The sequence below is a fragment of the Prenolepis imparis genome, unplaced genomic scaffold (genome assembly GCF_030444845.1).
Source record: "Prenolepis imparis isolate NDT839.2.m4 unplaced genomic scaffold, iyPreImpa1.0 SCAF_9, whole genome shotgun sequence".
In the NCBI taxonomy this organism is placed as follows: Eukaryota; Metazoa; Arthropoda; class Insecta; order Hymenoptera; family Formicidae; genus Prenolepis; species Prenolepis imparis.
The window spans coordinates 1,652,539-1,679,229 of NW_028141167.1; the positions used below are offsets into that span (position 1 = coordinate 1,652,539).

The following is a 26,691-nucleotide window of genomic DNA, read 5'->3' on the forward strand; positions in this document are numbered from 1 at the left end:
CTTTTATATCCATGTGTGATCTTATTTCATTATATTGTTTCTGTATCTTTTTATAGCTTATAAAATTAAAAAAAACGATTGGAACGAACGTGTATTGGCTGGAAATGATGACAGATGGCGCCACAAAGCAGTTTTTTCATAACCTGCTAATTCAGGCAACGTAGCATCGACAACAAAAGGTGCGTTCCGTTTCACACATATGTGCGCGCATTTACCTATAGTACACGTTACGTTTACTATGCGTGAAACGGAACGTACCCAAAGTGTAATGGAAGAGGCGGAAGAGGATATTTGATCAAGAATATAATGTATACAAAAGGTATGTAACAAAACATATAATTATAATATAATGTTCACTTCTGTCACGTTTTTTAATACAAAATTTTTTCCATCCATAATAGAAAATTTTTCTTTAATTTTCTATTATAACGACGGAAAACTATATATTTTTCGTCTTTTCTTCTATTTATTTATTCATACTCAAGAAAAATGATTTTGTTAAGAAGTTACGGTTTTATTAAACGAAGGGAATCACATATGCAATAAAGATTTTTCTTTAATCAAAGAGCTAAACTAACCCAGCAGGTAGAACATAAAACTCATAATGACGTCATTATGACGTCACTAAAATGTCATTTTGAAAAAATCATAATAATCTCATTTAATACATTTTTAGCAACATTTTAATGACTTATTTTTGATTTCATATTGATCATTTTTTTATATATTACAATCACTATTGTTTATTCTATTGTTCGCATATATTCTAACAATATTTAAGCAATATAAATTTTTTGAAAGTTATATAATGCGATTTTCTTATATTAGCGGGCTTAAAATATTATTTTTTTTGTCATCTTTAAATCATGTTTTAATCATTTCTATTTAGATAACTACCCAGGTAGAACATAAAACTCATAATGACATTATGATGACGTCATTTAAAAGTGATTTTGGAAAAAATTTTTTATACATATATTGCAGTTATTTATTTATTGTTCACACATATTCTAACAATTTTTCAAGCAACATAAACTTTTTAAAAGTCATATAATGCAATTATTATATATTAAGGGGATTTAAATCTAATGATTACTTTTGTCATCTTTAAATCATTTTTGAATCATTTTTGTCCAGATAACTTTTAAGTGATGAATAAAATCATGATGATGTCATTATGAGTTTTATGTTCTACCTGGGCTTTTAAGTGATGAATAAAATCATGATGACGTCATTATGACGTCATTATGAGTTTTATGTTCTACCTGGGAATGTAAACATGAAATGGACTATCAACTATTTAGCTATTTTAATTTGTATGCGTCATTCGATATCGTGTAGATAGGCCCGTTTCTATCAACGTCGATTAATTTTAACCTTCGGTTAAACTATATCTTTGTCTCTTTTTAAGAGCGTATCTGAAAAGAGACAAAGATATAGTTTAATCGTCGATTAAAGTTAATCAGAGTTGGTCGAAGTGGCGCCATTAGTCATATTTATTTGGTCGCGCATTCTTTGTTCTTGAAAATGCGCTAGACAATTTTCCTGAGATTTCTGAAGGTTCGCGAACGATAGTTTACCCGGTTAAAAAGACAAATAACACATGTCAAAGGAACGTCACCCTTGTTGTTTTTTATTGTACTTATACACAGACTTCAAGGCCATAGACGAGCCGAGTAATTTGAACTACACGCATATGTTTATACAGTCTTTTCCTCGGGCACGATATATCTTATTACGCGATTGAATTTCGACAGATTCAGAAAAAATGCGCACAAATAGAATTAAATTAAATAAATTAAATAAATTAAATAAATTAAATAAATTAAATACTAAATCAAACGAGTATATAAAAGTTATCAAATTAAAGCGTAAACTTTGCTTCTCAATTTCTTTAAAGAGGATGAGCGATATATGGAATAAGAATGCGAATAACAAGGTGCAAGGTTTATTGAAATTACGGAAATTTATTTTACAGTGTTTATATTGTGATCAAATGAATTTTTAATCCACTTTGTTGATGCGTGAAAACCTGATGAATTAATTTTCTCCTCTTTCGATTTTTAATCTTAATATACCTACTTTGATAATTTAAAGCACAATCAGATATACCTCTTTTGAAAATTTAACTTATAATCTATTTAACTTATAATTTTGCTCGATTTTTAAAGCGGGAAACTCTTGGCTTACTACTTATTTAAAATTTATGAAGATATAAATAAAAGAACTGAATTTTTATATAAATTAAATGTATAAAAATTTTTAAACTTTATAAATATGAGAAAACTGAAATTGAAAATAGGAGCAAATCTCACTCGGGAATATGCGTGGTGCAAGGCCACTTAGAGATGATATTACTTCACATTATAATCTCTTATTAAAGCAATTTCGAAGAAAATAGAAACTATCAGAATAAAGCTGACATAGCATATTTTGATTTACTTCTGTGTTAAAAGCTTGAAATAATTCCCTCCTTTTTCTTCAAGCAGATTATATTTTAACATAAGATAAGTTTCCAGGCTCATATCGTAAGAGAAAGTGTGGAACATAATATATAATAAATGATATAAATAATATCATTTCAGGCATTTGACAGAAAAATCCGAAATACGTATAATTATCAGCTTTACTTTGATATTCACGTTTTTTGTGTTCTTCGAAATTGCCTTAAAGATTGTAACGTAAAGTGATATACATTTTTCGAGCAAAATCGACTGTTTTTTGCTTCTACAGGTATCGAAATCACTGCTCTTTCCCGCGCGCGATTGCATTGTAATCACTTTTTTCTTGGTTTCCCCTTTCTTATTGTTAGCGGAGATAGATAATGGAGTCGAAAAAGGATCAAACGTGACGTGGCGATTTTTATAAGCCACAGAATTACGCACAAGCTGCTTCGGCTCCAGGCATCTATAAAGTTCACTATTGCATGCGAAGTGAATGGCGCCAGCACCCACGCGAAACACATATACACACACATATACACGCGAGAGCAGCTATAGATTAACCCTCGTTCGGTCCTCCGCTTTATTAAAAAAAATGTTTTCTCTTTTTTTTCCATCTTAACTTTTGTTCGACTAATAGAAATGAAAAGAACATCGCACGCGAGGAAGGAAAATCTTCTTTGTGCCGGACATGATGATATAAATTCACTTCAAGATTGCGAGAAATGTAGAACAAAAGCGAAAAGGGAAGAACTTAAAGCGGAATGAACGAAGTAAACGCGAATGAAATACGCGAATGGAATTTCTTTCAGTTTTTCTGTTAATCTTCACGTGAAATTGTATAACTTATCGGTAAATTTTATCGTATAAGTATTCGAGCGATCATTTATAATGGTTGCTGACTGAACTGACTAATTATAATTAAAGATAATTATCGTGAATCGGCTTTTTTCGATGAGCCTTTTATTATATACTTACATAATATTAATACGTCTCTCGATCTACACGATTTTTTACATTCAAGAAATTGTAGATTTTTCGATTCCGAAAAAGTAAAAAAAAAATCCAACTAATGAAGAGATTAAGAGGAGAGAAATCGATGGAGAGAGTTTTCTAGAAAAGTTTAAGAAGGTGAGAAAGAAAAGCTTTGCCCAATTCACAGGGGGATTCGTGTTACGCGGTATTACATAATTGTCTCGGTTAATAATGACAAGTTGGATTGTAGAGGGTGTCAAATTAAAAGATAAAGGTACGCAATCGATGGTCGTTTTCACCGTTTGATGTTTGATTGCCAGCTACAGCTGGAGAATTGCGTAAGTGTTTTTTCAAATTGGCTGTTATCTGGAGAAAGAGTTAACTGTCGCAGGAAGCGTTACAATATTAATATTATATAATATTAATTAGCGCGGGCGCTAATTAAAGAAGTTACGAAAGTACGGCGCGGAATTCGCGCGTCACAAGGATTATCGATGCTTGTATATTTATTATGATGTGCCGTATAATTTACGTGTCAATTCTTTACGTAATTTTTTACACGTATAAATTAATTTTTTATCTTATTTATTTTTTACGTAAAAACGTAAAGAATGTAAACAATAATAGGATGTAAAAATAAGATGTAAAAATAATATTCTTTACACGTTCTTTATGTAAAAAATAAAAAATAATTTCTTTACGTGTAAACGCACATCACTGTTTATTATCTATTATCGACTTTTCGTGTCGACTCGTTAATTCTGACATTGTAATACTGTAATTATTAATACTTTGAAACGCTTCCTTTATCTCTCTTAGGGCAGGATTGAGGTTTCGGTTTTTCCGCAGGAGGAATTTTTATATAATAAGGAAAATTATATACAATGCATTTGACACATTGATTTGCAGGAAGGAATTAAAATCAATATTTTTAGAAATTCTTACATGCATCGTATCAATTTGACAGAAATACAATATGTAAATAATTACAGCTTACGACTCTCAATCGTAAAAATTAAAGCTATATGTTTCTTATTGTTCCCAAATTAATTTAACATATTTTTTAAATTATTCGAGGATAAATATATGTCACTCGTATTAGTTACTCATTTAAACTCACGAATTGAGTTCATGAATAAAAATATGTGTCTATCTAAATTCTATGTAGAGATTTAAGTATTTCTTTTTTATCAGACACCATTTGATCAGACTTTTGCAACACTTATCACAAGATAGCCAAGTCAAACATGCTTTAATTTGAGAAAAAGATTTACCTTTGGAATTAGTGCGAATAACGTCGGCGATGTTAGTCGCTGTACGACTAATTAAATCTTTTAAAAGCACTTTGAAGTCGTCCGGGTTCCTTCTGCCCTCTCGTGGAAGAGTAATATTCGTCTCGTATCTTTCGAGCGACGACGTCTCAATTTCCTTCGTAAACAGTGAATCGCGACGACATACTAAATGTAACGTGCCTGAAAAAATTTAACGATGTTGTGGTGTAGAATTTAGTATAGGAATTATAAAGTTGGCATGCAAGTTTCGTAACTTCTGCCGGTTAGGAAAGAGAGACAAGCAATTTAATTCCTCTTGAAGAGAAATATTCTTCCTGCATCAAGCATATATCTATACGAAAGATATTTGCGAAAGTTTGGAGACAAAGAGAAATCATGCGATATTTCCCGAATACACTTATCTATCGACATTTCGAAACAATTCTATTGTCATAGTGTCCTGATGTCTTCTCGAGTCGAAATTTTGCTCCTATTTTCAATCTCAATTTTCTCACGTTTACAGAGATTCTAGAGGATTTCGATAGATTTAATTTATACAGGATGATTTATTAAATGCACGAAAATATTTTAGAAGGTGAATGTACACAGTAAAATAAGTAGGAAATATTATTTGAACATAAATCATATATCATGGTTTCTGAGTTATGGAAGATTAAAGGAAATACTCGAAGTGTGTGTTTTATGTGTTATATCGCAAATGTTGTATTATATATAATGCCTCTATATAATACTGAATTCTTAACTCTCAATAAAAAACATTGTTCGAATTGTTTCGAATCCATCTCTTTTTGCAAATCGTGAACGTTATTAATTTGCATAGCGTATGCGATAGGTTTTAAATGATCGCAAAAATAAAAGTCTAATGGGTCTTACATCATGAAATTATGACCATGCTATGAATCTTTGCCCTATCGATCGGAAGAGAAGTTATTTAAAAATATTCGAATTGCAACAAGAAAGTATCCTGGAGCATTTTTTTTAATCTTCCATAACTCAGAAACCATGTACGACCTATATGTTCAAATAACATTTCTTACTTGTTTTTCATTCCCTGATGTATCGTGCATTTAATCATTCTATATATAAAAATTGAACTTGCACTTTTTGCCTCAAATAGGAATAGTAAACAAACAATTTACCGTCTACTTAGAATTAAATTGATCTGACTGCTTAAAGTGTCAGAGTTAATGTTAAATTAAAAATCAAAATTAAAAATTAGATGATTAAAATTTTGATTTGATAAATTTTATGGTAAAATAAACTATAGCATTGATAATGAAAAATATATCCATCTATTTTATATAAAAAAGATATGAAATTTAATTTTTAAACTCGTATCCATTTGTATTTGCAAATTGGAAAAGATTTATCAAGAAATTATCAAAAAATTATTACTATCGTCTACAAATTAGTAAAAAAGTTAAAATGACAGAATTAAAATAAGTTCATATAATGTTTTAAATATATATACGATTTAATTTTACAGTCACACCGATATGATGTACATTTATAAAACGATCAATCTCAGAGTGCAATTATACAATTCGCATAAAAACAAGCTAAGCGTGGCCGAGTAACATTGTAAAGTACCTGAGTTTCTCTTTGAGTGCACGCTTTCTCGAATAATTACGATAAAAATTGTTCAAACGATGTTTCGTTAATCAGATCGCAAGCGTTAATTTCTAAAATGCCTGCCGGCGATTGTAGCGAATCGGGAAAAGGATGTAAATGCTTTGAGAAGTCGTATTCGTCATTATGAAGATAAACGTCTCTATATAACGATCTCGATGTAATGAATACTGAATTATATACAAGCTTTTGACGCAAGGAACGAAGGCGCCGCGAAGTCTATCTCCCATCTCCGGTCGTCGCGCAAATAATTCGCTCTATCGGTGTATTCGACTTTTATCTGTTATTAATCGCTTAAGATATTTAAAAAAAAAGAAAATTAAATATAGCATGGACAATTTAAAGGATAAAAATAAATAATTGCACTTATCTCATACAATAATAGAGCGCAATTAACTAAATATTAATTCGGGAAGTTAGTGACTAAACTATATAACTTTTTCTCCTACTCTTGATTTCAATTTTGAGTCCAACATTTTGATACCTACTTTAAGCAGGCAGATCATTCTTTTTTGAAACTATCACTTATAATTTCAAAAGCTCTTTTTTAAAATCTCTAACAATAATAGGGAACCTGTTTGTTTATTTTCTGTTTTGAGATATAAAGTAAGAGCTCAAATTTCTATATAAATTAAATTTATTAAATTTCTCTGAAATATGAAAAAATTGAAATTAAAAATAGCAGTAAAATGTTGAAATGATTAAAAAATGATTTTTATTGCATTAATTATAACAATTATAATATTAGACATCGATAATGAAGATATTTTCGATTGTTTTTCTTTGCAATATTTTTTTTGTAGAATAAATTATTTAATTTTAAGAAAGGGGGTCTCTCTCTCTCTCTCTCTCTCTCTCTCTCTTTCTCTTTCTCTTTAGAAATGAAAATTAAGATTGTTATATTTATAGAAAAACTTTTGTTATATCTTTATCCGTCATAATGTAGTAACAGAATTATTCCATTGGCAGAAATAACAAACTTAATAAAGTGGAATGAGTTATATAACAAGGACATAAAATAATCAAGAATGATTGATTCATATATAATCAATAAGCTTTTTAATCTGATCTGTGTAAACTGTCTCAATTGTGAAGTAATATTTTTGCGAATCATCTTACATAATGAATCATGCATTTTATCCCAATATGTTTTATGGGTGAAATTATATTTATATGTTCGCGAATGCACATAAAATAATCTTACATATTTAATCAAGTAATTAAAAATGTGAGAGAGGACGGGCGCGGGAAGGGCGACTAAATGGAGACGCAAGTAAAAAAGAGACACTCGTTTATTTGGAAAACGCAGCTAACAATAAGACAAATTGCACAGTCACTATAAGGTACGCGAATAATCAAACTAATTTATGGAGAACTCAGACCAACAATTTCTCGCTTTCAACCGACGAAGTTGTTTTCAAAACTTTTTATCTTATACTGACCGATTCAATTACGTTTTATCAACGGACTCCACCGACATCTATTGTATAGACATAGGCGTATTATGCAATTAACAATTAAGAACCGTACAATGAATTCGATCACATTGCAACAGTTGCGCAAAAAATCCATTATACATTAATACTCGATTTACGGTCATCCGTCTGTTAGACCGATATGAATTTAATCATGTTAATTTATACTTATAGTAATTATATAGAATATTGCGTTAGAGTACTGAAGAAGACTGTGTGAGTATAGTCGAAACGTTTACTTATATTGGTACACTCTTACATATATTGAAATTAATAATAAACTCAAATATCTTTAACAACCTACTCATTGCTCGTTTAGTTGGCCTATTAAATTTCATTATTATTATTCTATTTACCTCGAAGAAGAAGTCCAACTCAATAACAAGAAAAGATAGAAATTGGGATAGAAATATTTTGACAATCTGACCTTTCATTGATATTGTCTTGCACTTTTACCCTCTATCTTTCTTTAGAACAGTAATGTCGTTATAAAAGATACTTGCCAAAGTTGTCTCAGCATTCCCGGTAAATATACAGCAATATAAATTATACATACAGCGCACATTTTTCTGAAATTGCATTGTCCCTCGAGTAGTTTCGCGTGTTCGCATACCACTTGTCAGAGTATACACTTATCTATACTACTTTTTATTCCGATACCAAACAACGTAGACTGTAGACAAACTGTGGAAGTAAATCGATTTTTCGCATCGCATCGACACTTGCCAAGTTTCGCCTGTGCTTTTTAAGACAGAACCGTCGCGAATTATTAATCGATCCTCGCGATTGAATAACCGTCTCAAATTTTCGAGAGATTATTGTGAGGATCATCTTCGAGGACAACCAAGGATAATCAGAATGTTATTATCGAGGGATCACGATTCATTGTTGAAGTTCCGGGCATTCTTATCCCATTGAGGACGAAGATACGTTTACACGATATAAAATTCTCATGAAATTCTAAGCTCTCTCTCACAAGATGATATTACAAGACGTTGATAAAAATTAAAGAATCCGAGCGCGCTTTTCCTTTGAATCTTTCGCGTACATTGTGAAATCAGTGTTCGCTTGTACGTACGTACGTTCGTACAAATCTTATAACGGGCGCAAGATTTTCCGAAGAATTACGATTCCTATAAGAATCATCTTTCGTGCTTCACAGATCACGTTGATATCCTAGAAAATATAGTGTTGCTGTTGCATGTGTGGGAGTGCATCATTTGACGTCTTAATTGCATCAATACATCTTTGCGTGTCAGCTTTCATGGCGATAAAATGTACAGTTTATCTTAAACAGGATCGATGTTAATCTCTATCCTGATATTTGTCCTCAATTTTTATGATTGTATCTCATGACGCGCGCGCGCGCTCTACTGTCAGTTTGATTTCGATAAGTAAGAGATATCGTGTAATTTTAGATTAACAGAATTGAAAAATATAAATACAATTTTTAACATTTCTTCTTTCGAGATAAAAAAAAAATGCAGAAAATAAATGCAATAAATACAAGTAAAGTTATGAAGATGTTAGAAAAGAAAAGCTCATATATAAAAGAAATGATTCTTTTGGAAGGACTCCTTTAAAAATCCGTGTTTTTCCTGATACTTTATAAAAATATTATAATTACATATCTATATTTTATAAAGTAACAGAAAAATAAGATAAAAAATCTTATTAAAATCTTAATTAAAATCTTATTGTGTATCTTATTAAAAAATAACTATATCTTTATGAAAAATGTTTGAGTACACGAAAGATATATGTGTGTAGGTTTTCGAATGTTAAAAATATTTATAAATGTTGAAGGAAAAAAAAGTTGTACAAGATTTTCTGAGATAAAACAGTTTTTTTTACTCTATTAAAGAGCTAAAATCGTAAATAAAAAAAAACTATTGCCGTGTTAGCGGCATTTTCAATACAGATTTTAATCGCAAGAATCGAATGTCAAAGTTAAAACAGTGAGATGCATATATTGCTTTTTTCATCGAAAAAAAAAGAAACGAAATTACGTAGTATTTTATACGTTAAATTACACATTAATTAGAAAAATCTAATACATCCAAGCTCTCGATAACCGCGCGTTTGAACAAACAAACATTGCAAAAATATATATTGCTCGCAACACGAAGAATATGTATTATAAAAATTGCCTTCTATCCTATGAGGGCGTTACGAGCCAGGTTCCATCAAAGTAGAAGTACCTCCGCCCTCGCAACCCCAATAGTCTCATCTCTCTACCCTGGCCACGACTTTTCATTCAGTTTCGCGGCAACGAAATTCACCCTCCCCCCCCTCCTCGCATTTATCCCTTTCTCTTTCTCTTATTTTCTGGGTGGAGACCGCAGCGGACAATGACGTAATAAGGATACGGTGCCAGGATACGCACTCTCTGACGAGCATAGGAGGAACGCGTTTGTCCACTGACGGTGGTGGTGGAGATGCGTGGCGCCCACCACACAGAGTCTGTGATCTGCTCTCGCACGACGGACGAAGAACGAAAGTGGGGTTGAGAGGACAGGGGGATGAGACAGCGGTATAAATGTAGCCCGCGCGAGTTCCACCAATCATTCGCCCTCTGACCTCGAAACTCTCGGAGCTCTTTCGTCTCTCCTCAACTTGTTTGGCGTTTGGTACTCGAGAGATACGTACCCCCTGCTACCAAGTCGTACGTATCGCCATCAACACCGTCCCCTCGTGACGCGACCCGCGCCTCGTGAAGAAGAGGAAGAAAGCGGTACCAAACTACGGACGCGGGACCAGTGTTACCGTAATTTTATAGCGAGGGACAGCAGAGCGGAAGGTTCCTTTATCGACAAGATGACGATCGTGAGTATTATCCACTTTTTACGCTTTGTATTCTTTCTTTGTATTCTCGTTTCCTTTCTTTCTTCCACGTATATATGAAACAGACGAGCGGAAGTGATAGTTTGCAGATTCGCATCAGGATTTGACTTTGTCTTTTGGAAATATTCGACGCGTTCTCGTGCATCGCGGATGCAATTATTAAAAAAATTTTTTTTAATAGTACAATTAACAAGGAAGAATTTATAAAATAGAAAATTGAGGAAAGTCGTAGAAAATGTATCTCACATCTCTCGAAAACAAGGGAGAAAAGATTTTAACGCGATGTTTATCTCGCAAATTCGACGAACTCTTTTTTTATATTTAATAAACGAGATGTAAAAAAACAATTTATTTATACATCTGCGTATTCGAAAAACCGCCAATATATTTTTCACAGCACTGCAATCAATATAATAATAAAAGTATTAGAAAATTTTAAACGCGCGGCTAAAACAATTGTGATAATAATAGACGAGTCTAGTGCGGCAAAACATTAGGTTTTTATAGCGCGAACGGCGTGTTTATGAAAGATTAATCGATCGCGTATTACAAACTGGATGCAAATTATACGGCGCGAATTATTCATTCGCGGGTTTCAATTTGTTCGTTTGCCAGTTTTAGTTTTATATCCGGAAGAATGTAATTGAAACCGAAGGTGGGAAAGTGCCTTCCTCATTTTCTATCGATGCACTGCTGACGATTGCATATAACAGCAGCACACATACGAGTCCTCGTGAAATTTTCGAATCACCGTCCTCCGAGACTCCAGCTCGATAATAGCGAGTAAATCGATCGGCATTCCGAATTACTTTTGCAAATTACTTTTGCGAAAGAGAGAGAGGGAATATTTCTCGTAGATAAAATAGTTTTCATTTTTCAAACTTTTGATTAAATTTCTCATAATTATGTAAATATTTATTTAAATATTTGTCACAATGTGGAGAACGCGATATATTGAAATGTCACTTTTTCATGCATTTTTGACGCATACTTGTTAGATTGATACATATTTGTGAATAAATAAAAGATTTTGTGACGGAAATACTTTCATTACGTACACGAGCTCTTTAAATTGAAGCAAACATTTTCGGTTTATTTCGGTGTAAAATATTTTTTTTCTTTTTACGTTGCACATTTGCAACCCGAAAGAGAGATACGTACATTAAAATAGTTCTATCGCACAAAACTCTCGATACTTTTTTTGAGAATTGCATTATGTCAAAGGGAAAACTTGACATAAAATGGATGTTGATTGGGCGAGACTTCTGACAATATACGTCAACTGCGTTCGCAACAGTTTGTCGAATAGACTACGCTTTTGACATGTCATCGTCACTCCAGCAATGTCCCATGGTATTCGAAATGTCACATTTCATAGACTATCGCAAATCTGTTAAACCCATTTGAAAACTACGAATCATCGGCCAATTAACATATAGCGCATTAGTACTATATAGTATATTTGAAAAAGAAACTGAAAAGAATATATTATTTATAATTATAATTGAAGAACTTTTGAAAATGTGTGACAAAAGTGTGTGTAAATATATATATATATATATATATATATATATATATGTATTTTTTTATATACAGGGTGTTTTATAAGATCCATTATAAGATCAATTTATTAGTTAACAAAAAATTTATATAAACATGTGTCTGATTTGATTTTGTTTTCGAGTTATGGCCAGTTTTATATTTTATTTAGCAATCTAATTAGTATCAATCTAATTTAGCACATGCATCTGAATGTATGTCTGTAAAACGTTTTAACATTGTTAACATTGATCTTCTAACTCACTCGAATCTTTCAAGTGAAATATGCTCCAACTTTGTTCAATTTCTTGGCAAAGTATTCAAATATTGTCAATGAACGTTCCATAGACAATATGTGTATATATACAGTATTTCACTAACTCTGTTACAATTGCCATTTTCTAACTATTGAAGATATTGAAAGTTTTGCTTTAATTTGATCAAATAAAGATAATATGTTAATATATATATATATACTTTGTAATAAATAAAATTTTAAATCCATATAAAATTTTAAACGGAACACAATAATTAAATTTTTATATATTTTTAAATATCTTATCAATCTAAATTTCTTGAAAGCATTTTTAATAATAATATACACATCGACAATTACAAAGATTTGAAATATAAGTTAAAAACCGCGTGGCGTTCATTTTGTTATCGATAAATGTTTAGAAGTTAACGAAAATTATTTTAAATATTTACTGAAATAAATAAATTTATTTATTTAGAATGTAATAATTTGAATCAAAACAAAATTATCGCGCGATACTTCAAGTCTCTGTAACTGCCGATGTATGTTTTATTATTAAAAATGCTTCCAAAAAAATATTCAGATTAATAAGATTTTCAAAAACGTGTAAGAATTTAAACATTGTTTTATTAAAATGTCGTAGTTGCTCTTTTTTTCTCCTTGCGAATTTAAAATTTTGTTTACTACCGAGTATGAAAGAGCTTTTTATTTGATGAAATTTAAAGAGAAGTTTTCATATCAGTATCTTCAATAGAGTGTCGCAGAAAATAGCGTGTAACGAAATTAACGAACATCCTTTATATATATATATACACACTTATACATACTTATATATACATATATTTAGAAATTTACATCGACAAATTTACAACAAATTTACATTATATTGGTTATTAGATTCAATTGAGCTAATTCATTTATGAGCTAATAAATTTTGAATATTTTTATTAAATAAGTAATTTATAAATTTATTCATAATGTTGTCGAGAGAAAGATAGTCATTGATAAATATCTTTCGAACATTTTGTAACAGAGATCCGGTGTTTTTATCGAAAAAATCTCTTTTCTTGGTGCATATCGAAACGACGGTGAGTTAGTTTTGCGAGTTTAGATATCGCGTGTGTATATATTTCCGACCGGAACGAGCCATATCAAAGGGCAAATGTAATCGTCGTGGTGATGCTGGAGACATTATGTCTAGTCCGAGTAGTCGCCAGAGAGTGCATAAAGTTTCTTTACTCGCTGCCAGTTAGCGGGGACGTGTATATGTGTATATATACGGCGACCGTGAACGGGGACAACGTTACGAGATTTTACGAGAGGTATACTCGCGTTATTTTCTCTCGATGACTAAATATTATTTTATGAGAATAATTCCCCGGATGCATTAATCCCTCCTAATCGCGGAGCGTTTTTCTCTCATACGATATATTAGAAATGGAAATTATATTATCGTTAGATATGTCGGCCCGATAAAGGACAACGATGCATAATAACGACGAATAAAACTGCAATGATCTCACGATTTCACATTTGACATGATATTACTCGACGTTTTATCTCTCGGTCGGCGGAAGAAAGAAAGAAAAAGACGTTATACTTAAGAAAATACCGGCATGACGATTCGACTGACCGACTTTTAAGGGAAAACAATTCCGGATCGAAGCGAGAATATAAAGACGTACGCCCCCAGTCTCTGAAAGAAATCGTCCTCTCTCGAGAGAGTCCTACCACGTCGCCTGTATAAAGCTCGACGATAATCCGCGGGATAATCCCCACGGACGAGAAACGTTCGGTCGAAGGACAATGGATTCGCTCGGGTAACCCTTTATCGCGAGCTTATAATCGCGAGCTTCGACGGGGAGTAAAGGACGAGGGAAAGATATATCGTTCGATATAATTGATGAATTAGAGAGACGGAAGACTCTCGCGCTGTCACGATTCCGATCGCGTCGATATACCGATGACGTTGAGAAAAATGAATCGACGGGATCGAAAGATCGGCAACGATCGAAGAGGACAGCGGATCCGACGAGAAGGATGCGTGGGAGGAGAGGAACGCTTTTTGTGTGCCACCAGACGGAGAGACGCCAGGACGTTCCATATCCGAGCGTGACTCTCCCTCGCTACCCCTTTCTACCCTCCGCTTATCGCGTGGGGTGTTTCGCACCCCGTCGTTCATCTCATGTTCTGCTCCTCTTTTCTCGGGATCTCGCTCTCTTTTCTTTCTTTTGTTTCTTTTTTCCCTTCCTCTCTTTCTTCATGTGTCTGTATCTTTTTCTTTCCGCCTCGTTTCCTTCGACACGACGGTACTCGAAAACGCGTATCATTAACTCACCAATGAAGCTGCGATATCGAACAAACGAGCGAATCTATATAAGGCGCAATTACGCGGCCGAGTCGAATTGTTGAAAGTTCAATTACATATATGAACGCAAAAAAATGTGCGTTGGCATGGAAAGGATTTTCCCTCTTGGTTGTCCCTTTACCTTTACGTACTGCCAGGATACAAAATGCTAGATGAACCATGCACATCTTCTCGCAAAGATAGAGTTGTCAGTACAACTCCTTATTTCCCTCTTCTTCTTCTTTTACCTCTTTTTCACACAAATATGGAAAATAATATTAGAAATATAAAGCTAGATTCAGAATACAGAACCGATTGAGTTTTCGATATTTTAAAATGAATGCAGGACGTTCTAAAAATAGAATTTAAAATTGATCCTTTGTAGCTTTTCGTTTAAACAAAATGTAAACAGAGGTCATCATTTGTCGCGATTTTTCAATCTCTTGCATTAAATTTCTTGAAGGAAAGAGAATATGTCGGACGTAATCTCTGCTTCTTTTATCTTTTTCGCATTGTTTTATTTTTAGCATAAAATTGTCTCTAAATTTGTCAAAGAATCTTTCTGTAAAATCTTTTTCAGTGGAGACATGTCTGCACATAATAATTTTTCTGTGTTTTTTTAATGATAAAATATAACCGACATAACATAATTCGCGTAGACGCAGATTATATAAAGCAAGCATATCATGTGCAGTGCAATTGTAAAATCGTCTACGAGCAAACGTCTACGAAACGATTAAATTCACTTAAGGAAGGAAATGTTGTTTTCAAAGACGAGAAATATATATATACGGGGAGAGAATTTATTTCTCTCAAACTGAGAGAGAGATAGAGAAAGAGAGGGAGAGAGATATATAAATCTCCGCGACGAAACCGCGAAGAGAAGCATAATAGCCATAAATTACACTGTAAAGCGAAATAATATCGGGCAAAATAATAACTTGCATCGCGAAGAAAAATAAATGTAATTGAACTTATGTGCCGTGAAAGAGTCTCTTGACGTAACGTTTTTGGCACGTAAAAAAATGTCGCCATGTCCGAAATTGTATCTCAATTTCCGCGTACATGACACTTCGCTTTACAAATCCACTTTTACGGATCGTTCGTACCCTACTACCATTAGCATACACAAACAGTGGCTAATGTTCCTTCAAAAAACAACGAGTGCGATCCACCAACCTTGGTAATTGATATCACCCCCACAAAAGAAACAATAAAAGGAGGGTGAATAAAGCAAAAAAAAACGTCAGCGTGAAAAAAAAAACCAACACCCTGTATACGTATCAATATTCGAATATTGAAGTCTGCGGGCAACGAAAAGTTTTAACGAGTTTTAATAAAATATACACAGTCGTCGGACGGAAATTGATTGTTATGTTAATTTAAGCACGTAAATGAAAGATCAGCCAGTCGGATATAACATACTTTTGAGATATCATTGAAGCGATTGAAAATTGTTTCTTTTTTTTTTAAGCTATGCCGCCTATGCGGTAAAATAAAAATAATAATAATATTAATTTTATATTGAATGCACGCGAAAAAGCAAAGCGTATAATAAAAATATAAATAAATTGAAGAATAACGTTGCGCTACAATAAGCGAAGCGTCATAGCAATATCGCTGTTTTCATGTTTATTATATTTTATTAATTAAAAAATAGAGCTAAGAAAAATCACAAACACATACATAAATTACATATTAGATTGAGACATAATATCAATTGAAGTGAGGAACAATGGCAAATGTAAATGATTACGTATGAGCTGATATGATATGTATCGTATCAAAATAATACGCGTATCAAGCATATATAATGGAGCTATAAACACTCGTGTATTGAATAATGTGCATTAAATCGCACGAATGTCTTAATTTATTTCCATTTTTAATATTTAACATTATTTGTATTTTATCTAAATCTTATCTGTACTTTTAACTTAAAACATGTAAACCTTGCTGTCGTTTGAATTAAACGCATTAATTTTGGTTCGTGCATCAAGAAACTTAATTACGATGTAAAAACAGCTGATTTTGAAGGATGAGAAAGAGTAGAAGTCGAAAGCGAGAAAGCGAATTAAAATATTTAACTACTGTAGAAAAACATTTAGAGTTTTTCTAGACTAACTGTTAAGGCTAAGCTTGAGAACAGAATTTTCGTCCTGCTGTAGAACGCAGACAAATCCAAATCGACATAAGTGTTTTCTCAATTTTAATATTATAATTGATATCCGTGCTTTGTGAGATTCACTGTTTATACTCCTTATCATCACAAAATATATTATGCATTATTATATAACATATATATGTATCTACCATTTGTTCGAGTCCATCGTTTTATATTACAGAGTATCTGATCAGAGTAGACTTTTGATGGTCATTTAATTAAATGACTGCGCTTATATTTAATTTGTTGTTATTTAATTAAATGAATATATAGCGAAGTGAATTTACATTACGCTTTTTCAGGTGTTATTTATTACAAGATTATCGCGTAAATTATTAATATTACGTTGGGAAATGAGTGTAAAATGCAGTATCATAATTATCATAATAATATAATAAAATTGACCAATATATTTCGTATTTAAAACTCTTTATTTATTTCTCTTATTTAAGACTCTTTATTTATTTTGCTTATACATATTCGATCGATTAATTATTTTAATAAAACATAATCGATGCAATCAAGTTAATTGATGATGATATGATCTTGAATATAGCGTTGTAACTGATAATTAACGCGTGCAGAATTATCGATATCAAATTTTTTTAGACAATAACAACGGTATCGCGCGTTGACGTAAATATATCTGCTTTCGTATGATGTAAATTGTAAATATATCTGCTTTCGTATGATTATACCGCAGAAGTCATTATTACGTTTACGATCATATTTCAGTCCCAATTCGATAATTGTATTTATCGCCTGGTCGAATATCGAAACATAAATTATTTCCCGCGACAAAAAAATATTCGGTATTTATATACCGTTTGTCTATTTTGACCTTTGACAAAGAACAAATGTCGCTAGTCCGACGCGTCCCACGCTTTCTCGGTACGGCTGTAAAATGTCTCACAAATGAGGTAAACAAGGCTGCGGCATTAAATCTGCGGTGTTTTTCAAAAAATGGGAATATGTCCTGCAACCGTATTAACAAGGATGAGTGGTCAACGACTCGACATGTGTGTCACATAAACGAAGAAAGATGCGAATTAATCTGATTAGGGACTATTTATCCGACGTTGTTTAACAATTAACGCGCACCGAAACATCGCGGATATCGTGATCGTGTTTCGGGGTAGTTCGTATCCGTCTTCGTTTATATGCGTGTACTTGTACGCTTCGATATATGCGTTTTTTTTAATGACCTCTTGACAAGTGCTATTTTACAATTACGATGACAACGTCCACGATACTTGTCTCGAATTATTTCACTGTATTGAGAATAAAATGTAGGTGCACGTGCAAGTATCGAAATTAATTAATTACAATTCATAAGTTTTACGATTACTTACACGATTTAATCAATTATTTTATATGTTTGAATTTTTTTTACGTAATGTAGATTGCAAAATGTAGCAACTGATTATTAAATTATTTTGTGAAACTAATAATTTTCGTATCACAATATTTTTAATAATGAATATGCACAAGTCTTTTCATAACACAATGTAATACTTTTATCATAATTTTGCTCTTCTATATAATTATTAAATAATATGTTATTTATCATATAATATAATTTATATATAATTTTTTTATTAAAAAGTATTATATTTATATAAATATTTTTTATTTATATTTATTATTTTATTTATATTTATCTAAATATTTATATAAGTAATTTTTATTAAAAAGTATTATAATATTATATAAATATAATATCTTTTTATATAATTTATTATATATAATAAATGTTTTTTAAGCGAAAAGAAACGGCTTCTGTTATAATTTTAAGTTCGGATTAACGGATGTTGCAGATATGCCAATATAATCGATATAATCGACTCGATCGTTGAGTTACAGAAACAACGAGTCTTATCAAATGCGCAGCAATTCATTTGCATAATTCCTGCAATTACGATAGCCGCCAATTAACTAAAATCAGCCGTGTGCGTCATTATCGTCGTACGACCTGCTCGGCCGCTGGCGCTGCCTATTCCGATTGAATGAACTCTTTGATCAATTTCGTATCAATATATGTGACTCTTTTGGGTGAAGTAATATTTCTACATGTATGGTACATGTATTAGGACACGAAAAAAAAAAAAAAAATTAATTTAGAAATAACGCCGAAATATACAAGAGCGAAGTAAACTGTTTCTAAATTTTTAGAATTTTTCGTCGAATGGGTATTTTTTACGAATTATATGTAATAAAAAAAATTTTTTTTTGTAACTTTCTCAGACATTCTTGCCTTATAAAATTGTATAGTTTTCTTCGACTATTTGGTAAAACTTTTTCTCGTCACAAGATATACGACCATATGATTTTTTTTATTTTATGTGTTATGTTAATTAATTTTATTTTACAGTATTAATTTTCTTTATATAATTTTTACATCGCATACATGCGCTTTGTATGAAAATAATTATTTTCGAACATGTGTGCGAAATGGTTTTGTTTACGGTGATTTAAATACCCTGAGGTATGAAATACATTGTTCGTTATGTCTGTCAGGATCATGTAATATATTCTCTGTTATGTACAGAGCCGTGGGATAGATAGCCGGAAGCGATATTAAGAATTATCTCGCTTATCAGGATATTGTTCAAGTTAATCGCTAAATTAGAACGGAACTCCTCATGCGATAACAATCGACCGAGAACTTTCAAATACGCATCGTATCATACCCTATTATGTGTGTGTATGTGTATGTGTGTGTGCGTGCCTCATAAAGATATATAATACTATTCATTGATTACAATCAGTTTGGATGTCAAATGTATGAGAATAATTCGTGTAATCACATTTGTGATTATAAAGTATCTTAATTTATTAATTGGTAGAGCAAGAAAAGTTCAGCTGCGTATTCGAAAAAAAAAGCTTTTTTTTTCTTCTCCGCGTTCTCCATAATTGTTAGATATTTCTTGTAATTGCATTTTTCATACAATTAATTCATATCTTTTTGCACAATAAAATATAATTGTTAGATTTTCTTTTTCCATATTATTCAAGTCAGTTTTTCTGAAAAAGGATATTATATATAAAATAGCAGGTAGATTATGAGAATATCCGATACAAGAGATATTTTATTGCTTTCACCTTTATCGTCGATTTATTCGATTTCTCCCGTATCAATTTGAAATGTTTGTAATAATATTCTTCTGACAATATTTCTTCTATTTGTCTACTGCCTATGTTTCATATTTGCATACGATTTTGAGTGAGTTTACAAACAAGTTTGTTTAACAAAAAAAAAAAAAAAAAAAAAAAAAAAACGTCGCGAATATGTATTTTCGCTTCGAGTAGAGCATAACAAAATTACGAAACGTACATATTTTTCATTAATACGCAGTCTAAAAAAGGCGCAACAGGCAGACAGTTTGACGATTAAAATTTTCGTGTTTATTACAATAGACAATAGAGAGATATAAATGATTCATTGTACCGCGAGAAAAGTTATCCTTTCCCTCTCTTTCAAAATTACTTGGCGACAAAAGGAAATATATTTTCGCAACAGAGTATATACGCATTTTGTACAAATGTATACGTCCGATTCGAAGCTCTTCGAAAGAGATGTTCGCGCTCGAGAAATTCCATTGTCAGATTCGGATAAGAGATCACGAGAAGGAATTAATACGAGAGAAGATGTGCACTCGCTCGCACAAGATACACTGTATAAAAAAAATAAGAGCATCGGGGAATAATATGAAACGGTGATATTTATGCGGCGGGATTTTTCTGCGAATTCTCGGATGAGAGAGAAATCTCATTTCTGTATTCTAAAAACGAGGCTGTCTCTTTACGACGTGTGCGCTACGTGATCAGTGCGTTCAATTCCGCTCAATTACGCAGAGAACCAAATAATAGCGCAAACTCGGGACCGATGGAGAGTGTAGGTGTATTGAAACAAATAAACGATAACTATCGCACAAAAGTGTCGAATGAACAGGTTTCTCCACAAACTTGCCGGGGAAGAAAAAAACAATTTTTATTACGTCGAGTCGCACCCAGAATCTCGATTCCTTCTTCCAAGTATCATTAGTCTGATAAATCTTTAGTTTTATCCGAGAAGAGCGAAAATAGACGCGCGCGTAAAAAATAAATGCTCTCCTTCCGCAACATCGCAATGCGACTGTTGTTTTTAAAGTAGGATGAGTCTCTTTTGAATGTAAAAAGATATAATAAGAATATAAATAAAAAATAATAAGAGTGAATAAAAAATAAAATAATGAGATATTTCAATCTATTTTCTTTTCTAAAAGTGTAACGTAGCACTTTAACAGTTTTTAATGTAACATATTTTATTTGTTTAAGAATTTAAAAAAATTTTTAATTTCTCCTACAATCGGGAATCGAGATTTATGCTCGAATTTTTAAAATTATGCTGTTGTCTTATGAGTTTTTATAATTACATAAGATTTTTCTAACACAAAGAAGAACTGAATTATTTTATTTGAAATTTATTTCATATTTTTATATCAATGTATATTTATAATAGAAATTTTTATTACAAGAGAGATTCGCAAGAACTTTGTATCTCTCTTTCTCTCCCTCTCTCTCTCTCTCTCTCTCTCTCTCTCTCTCTCTCTCTCTCTCTCGCTTTTTTTCTTTCTTTATTATAGAGAAGGCTTTAATATTATAATTGATGTAATTAATAGAGATCGTAAGAAAATGAAGCTAATTGAAATGAAATAATTTTATCGACTTTAAGATCCGCGCGAACTCCTCTGTTACGTAAACGCGAATTAAAATCGCCCACGTCGCCATATTTAGCGCTAAGTGCGGCTATGATATCGTTTGAATACATGATATCGCGCACAAATATTAGACCGTATTTATACCTCGTCATTATATTAGATAAATGAAACTCAAAATTAGACAGCTTTGTTCGGGACGCGGAACGTGATATCCCTCGAAATTCACGACCTTTCCCCTTTGTTTGTAAACCGTTCGGGAAAAATTGAGCAGGGAGATCCGCATAATACTCTCTGCAAATTGGCTGACGCGAATGGCGATGTTTGCCGCTCGTTTTTTCGCCGCATCGGCAAATAAATAAGTGGCACGCGGATATCGAGATCGCATGATCATGATGGACCAAACGAGATGACCTTTCGTTAGAAACGAGTGCTATCCATTGTACGCTCGCGTAAAGATAAGGATATCCTCCGCGTATCTCGATACCAGGAAGATCGCCAGTATTTCTTGACGATGACGTTCCTTGAACGTCACTTTGCACGATCCTTTGCAAAGGTAAAACCTTTGCCCTTCGTACATTGACGGTGCGTCAATTTGATGTTAATTTTCTATGTAATTAAAGTCGGCTTATAGTCTTGATTGCTACACTTTGCGCTGTAAAAAGCTTATTAGGAGTTCATTAATTAAAATTTCATCGACAACTTTGCGCAAATTCTTTTCCTTCGATTATCTTTATTATAGACGCAAGAACATCCATCTTAACGGATGAGTGATAATTTAAAAATCAATAATTATCAATAAACAGAAGAGAATTAAAGAAATAGAGTGAAAGCAATTTGAAATGAAGTGAAATTGCACAGTTGGAAAATTTGTGTTTTCTTGTTAAAAACGGTCCCCGTTAATTGTAAAATTAACATTTTTTTCAGTTAATTTTTACATTAAAACTATATTAATTTTACACAAAATTTATTACAAGTTTACTTGAAGTTTGCATTTATATTATGTTAAAATATTAATACAGTATTTGTGTCACCATTTAACATATCCGTATTATGTAAAATTAATACAAAAATTTCTGTGGACCGTTTGGGACACGTGATATTTGTTAAATTTAACACAAATTTTTCAACTGTGTGTATTTTCTTTCTTTTTTTTTACGACGATGTAACTTTTATATATAATTGCGTAAATTATGTAATCCCTTAATTTCTGCGTTTCAGACGTTTGTACAACGATGCATGATCATCTTCACCATTGTCGTGTGCTACTATCAATCCTGGGTCAGCGCAGTGAACTGCGAGTAAGCTTTGCATTTTTGTTTATCTTATTTTTTTCATGTTGCATAGAGAAAAGCAGAAAATGGCATAGAATAAAATGGGATTGCGTTATTACAGGAGAAATCCGTTTGACCCTTCCTGCCGAGGTTCACAGATAAGAAAACGCTTGACACCGTTACCTATCATGCGTACTATAGACTGCGAAGAGACTGATTGCAGCAAACTTCCTAGGATGAGATTCTTGATCGCGGTTCTCGATGACGTAAGTATAAAAGTATCTCGTTATCGAGATACGTCAATAACGTGATGAGATCATTTTCCGAGAGTTTAATTGCTTTCCTTATTTAATTGATGTATTTTGCTAATATTTGTCTTTAATTTAAAAAGTTTAGAAATAGAATTAAAAATATTTAATATGCAAATATATATTTATGCACGAAAGAGAGAGAAAATGCACGTGTTTTTAATTATCATTTGCAATTATTATTGAAAATGATTAGAAGATAGATTATGACACTTATAGAATCAATTTTGCCAAGTGTAAATTGGAAATTAAACAATTATTACAGTTAGACAAATTTCTCGTTCTTTCATTAAAAAATTAGTTCGATGATTCTCATTAATTTTACAATAATTACAATCTGTCAAACAATAATAAGAAGAATAATAAATTATCGAATAAAATATTAAAATTTGGATAGATTAATTATTTAAGATCAATATGAACAAATTAATAATTTTTTTTCGTTCATTTTAGACTCCCAGGGACGCTTATCCAGTTGAGCTTTCACCTCTCCATTCGAAGAAGAAGCTGCCGCGGGTTGATCCGCAGGATGTATATACGGACTATTGATTCGGCGATCACACATGGGATTATGTCGACGCTCTGCAAAGAGATAACCGATCGAATACTTTCCAGATAAATCATTCTCGTCCGTTCGATTACCTTTTATTATATTATCCGGCCTGACTACACCGTGTTTTTCCTGATTCTATACTCCCCGATAGATCTCTTTCTCTCTTTTTCCTCTCCTTCTTGCAAATCTGACGAAACAAAAAAAAAAAGAAATCAAAATGAGCGTGTGCACGCATGTTGTTAGCACCTTGACTTCTCAATAATAAACATTTGACCAGCACAACGGAAAGAAAGGCCAATTTACTATCTCGATCTTGTAGAATGGACACGCGCGAAACGATTACATCATTTGCATTAATCATCTTTCGGCATTCTATTCCATATTTTTAAATATAGTAAATAAATATAATTTTAAATATAGAAATATATACAAACTTTAAAAAATTTATATTTATATATATATATATGTAACATTTTAATTTATATATAAATTTTACGGAAATTAATCGCGAGTTAAGTTTACATTTATTCGTCATCAATTTTTGACTCTTTTACGCAATGATATATTTTAACTCGCCTTGTACACATCTATATCGATAGTTTAGAAAAATGAAGCGAAATGTTATTCCGCGTTATTATTCGAATTATTCTCTTCTGATTGTTGTTCCGCAAAATATTCAACTCTCGCGCTAAAAGGAACTGTGGATCAGTTTCTCTTGGATTATCGTATATTATGCATAAGACTCGTCACGCGATCGGCAAATCAAGTTCTTGTACATACATAAAGAGAGAGATGTAAAACGATGTTATATGTGATGTTTCAGAATGTTTCGCCTATGTTTCAAATAAAGTATATGTACATACTTGATAAAAAATGGAGGCTTCTTACATATTATATTATATACTTTCAATGCAACAACTAATCACGTGTATTAATCGCATCGTACAATAACCAATAAACTTTAATTACGTCATCGATACATTCATTGTTCTAAAGCTTACGGAAAAATGAGATCTGCGATATACGCATATTATACACCCCGCTGCTGATTATTACTATATTTATATATAAGTTATTATTGTATATTATTTTGATATTACTTTATTTTTCTATAGCAAATTTGCAAAAATTAGGCGAATTAATTGATAGAAAGCCCTCATGTACAAGATTTTACAAATTTTTATAAAGATCTGCTTCTTTTAAAAGTTGATTTTAAAATTACTCAAATTTGCAGCTATATTTCTTGTAAAGTATACAATCGCATTCTTTTATAAAAATATAATTTTTATAAGAAACAGACTTTTCTTCAAGAAGTGAAAAGTTATTTTTTACGCAATGTATAATTAATTTGTATGTGAATTTTATTGATTTTTTTTCTCGCTATTTCTATTCATGAATCACTCGATCACGAATGGAAATGATTCGAAATGCGATTGTCTCGAACTTCGAGTTTTGCGAGATATCGCGTCAAGAGATATCGAGATATCGCTCATCGTTGACTGTGGTTGCGTTCCACGGTCGGCACAGGAGCACAGATTAATAGACAGATAGCCAAAGACCTGGATGAAGGCGAGACCGGCATTTCTCACTGATTTCAGCGCCATATCGTAGTAGTGGCCAATGCAGTAACTATTAACTACATTCCCAAGAAATAAGTCATTTTCGAAGTCAAAAGTCGCGTCGTTAATACGACGGTAATAGTAGTAATTGTGGGATCCCAGGTTCAAAACTTGGGATGGCATAATTTTTTTTTCTTTTTTATTATTTTATATGTATATGTTATATGTATTATTTATTACGTAGACATAAATATTCGGCATATATTTATTGTTTTTTAGATACGCATATATCTTCTTATCCCCTTTCTAAAAAAGGCATGTTATTGACATTGTTGTCGCTTTTCCGCGATGCTGATTGGCTCTCTATCGATTCGCGTTGTGTGTTATATTCGTAGCATCGAAAGGCTGTCATCACGAGGGTTAGCAGTTAGCAGTTTGACAGTTAGTCCAAAATAAAATAAAATAAAATAATAATATATTTTAAATAATATGTTATAATACTTTAAACTTGATTAATATTTTTGACATTCGCCTTATGTGTTATATTTGTAGCATGAAGAGGCTGTCATCGTGAGGGTTAGCAGTTAGCAGTTTGACAGTTAGTCCAAAATAAAATTAAATAAAATAATGACATGTGTTAAATAATATGTTATAATACTTTAAATTTTGATTAATATTTTTGCGGAAAAGAGGCAACAATACTTGCGAGAATCGACTTAATATGTCTTTTTTAGAAAAAGACTAGAATAACACAAGCGCGCGTTATGCCATTCCTCGATTTTATTAAAAAAAGTATGATGTATTTATATAAAGTTTGTTTAAACTTCAATAATATTTTTTTACAGAAATCAGATGATTAAACCATTACATTGCCAATTAAATATTAAAATAAAAATATGTTATAAAAATTAAAATAATATATAATTCCTTAAACTCGATTAATATTTTTTGACAGAAATCAGCTGATAGCTGTTATAAATATTAATCGAGTTTAAGGAATTATATATTACATTATTTAAAACATATTATTTTAAATGTTATAACATTATTATTTTAAAAATTAATTAGCAAATTAACGTTTTAATCAGCTGATTTCTGTAACAAAAATATTAATCGAGGATAAGATATTACAACATATTATTTACAATATATTGCTATTTTAATTTTTATAACATATTACTATTTCAAAATTTAATTACCTTACTATATTAATATTTTCTAATATATTTATTTAATTAAGAAGTAGTACATTTATTAAGTTAAGAATAGAAGTGAGACATGAATACAAATTTACAATTAAGGTTTCGTAGATATAATTTTTAAAACAAAAATTATTTT

The 26,691-nt window shown here is 31.7% G+C and overlaps 1 protein-coding gene across 2 annotated transcripts; it reads left to right on the forward strand.

Moving 5' to 3' along the window:
* The first annotated feature begins 92 nt into the window (after positions 1-92).
* LOC145941214 (uncharacterized) lies at positions 93-24,946 on the forward strand. Of its 2 annotated transcripts, none has more exons than XM_083047177.1 (5): positions 93-319; positions 10,151-10,638; positions 22,881-22,960; positions 23,055-23,199; positions 23,695-24,946. In XM_083047177.1, exons 2-5 carry the CDS (start codon positions 10,630-10,632, stop codon positions 23,788-23,790), a joined length of 330 nt encoding a protein of 109 aa, XP_082903303.1. In that variant the 5' UTR covers positions 93-319; positions 10,151-10,629; the 3' UTR covers positions 23,791-24,946. The 2 variants fall into 2 exon arrangements, with proteins under 2 accessions (XP_082903303.1, XP_082903304.1); XM_083047178.1 differs by having other exon boundaries at positions 10,158-10,638.
* The last annotated feature ends 1,745 nt before the right edge of the window (positions 24,947-26,691 follow it).

Coding starts and splice junctions, on each gene's coding strand:
- LOC145941214 (XM_083047177.1), top strand. Junction 22,961..23,054: donor GTCAGCGCAGTGAACTGCGA/GTAAGCTTTGCA, acceptor GCGTTATTACAG/GAGAAATCCGTTTGACCCTT. Junction 23,200..23,694: donor TGATCGCGGTTCTCGATGAC/GTAAGTATAAAA, acceptor CGTTCATTTTAG/ACTCCCAGGGACGCTTATCC.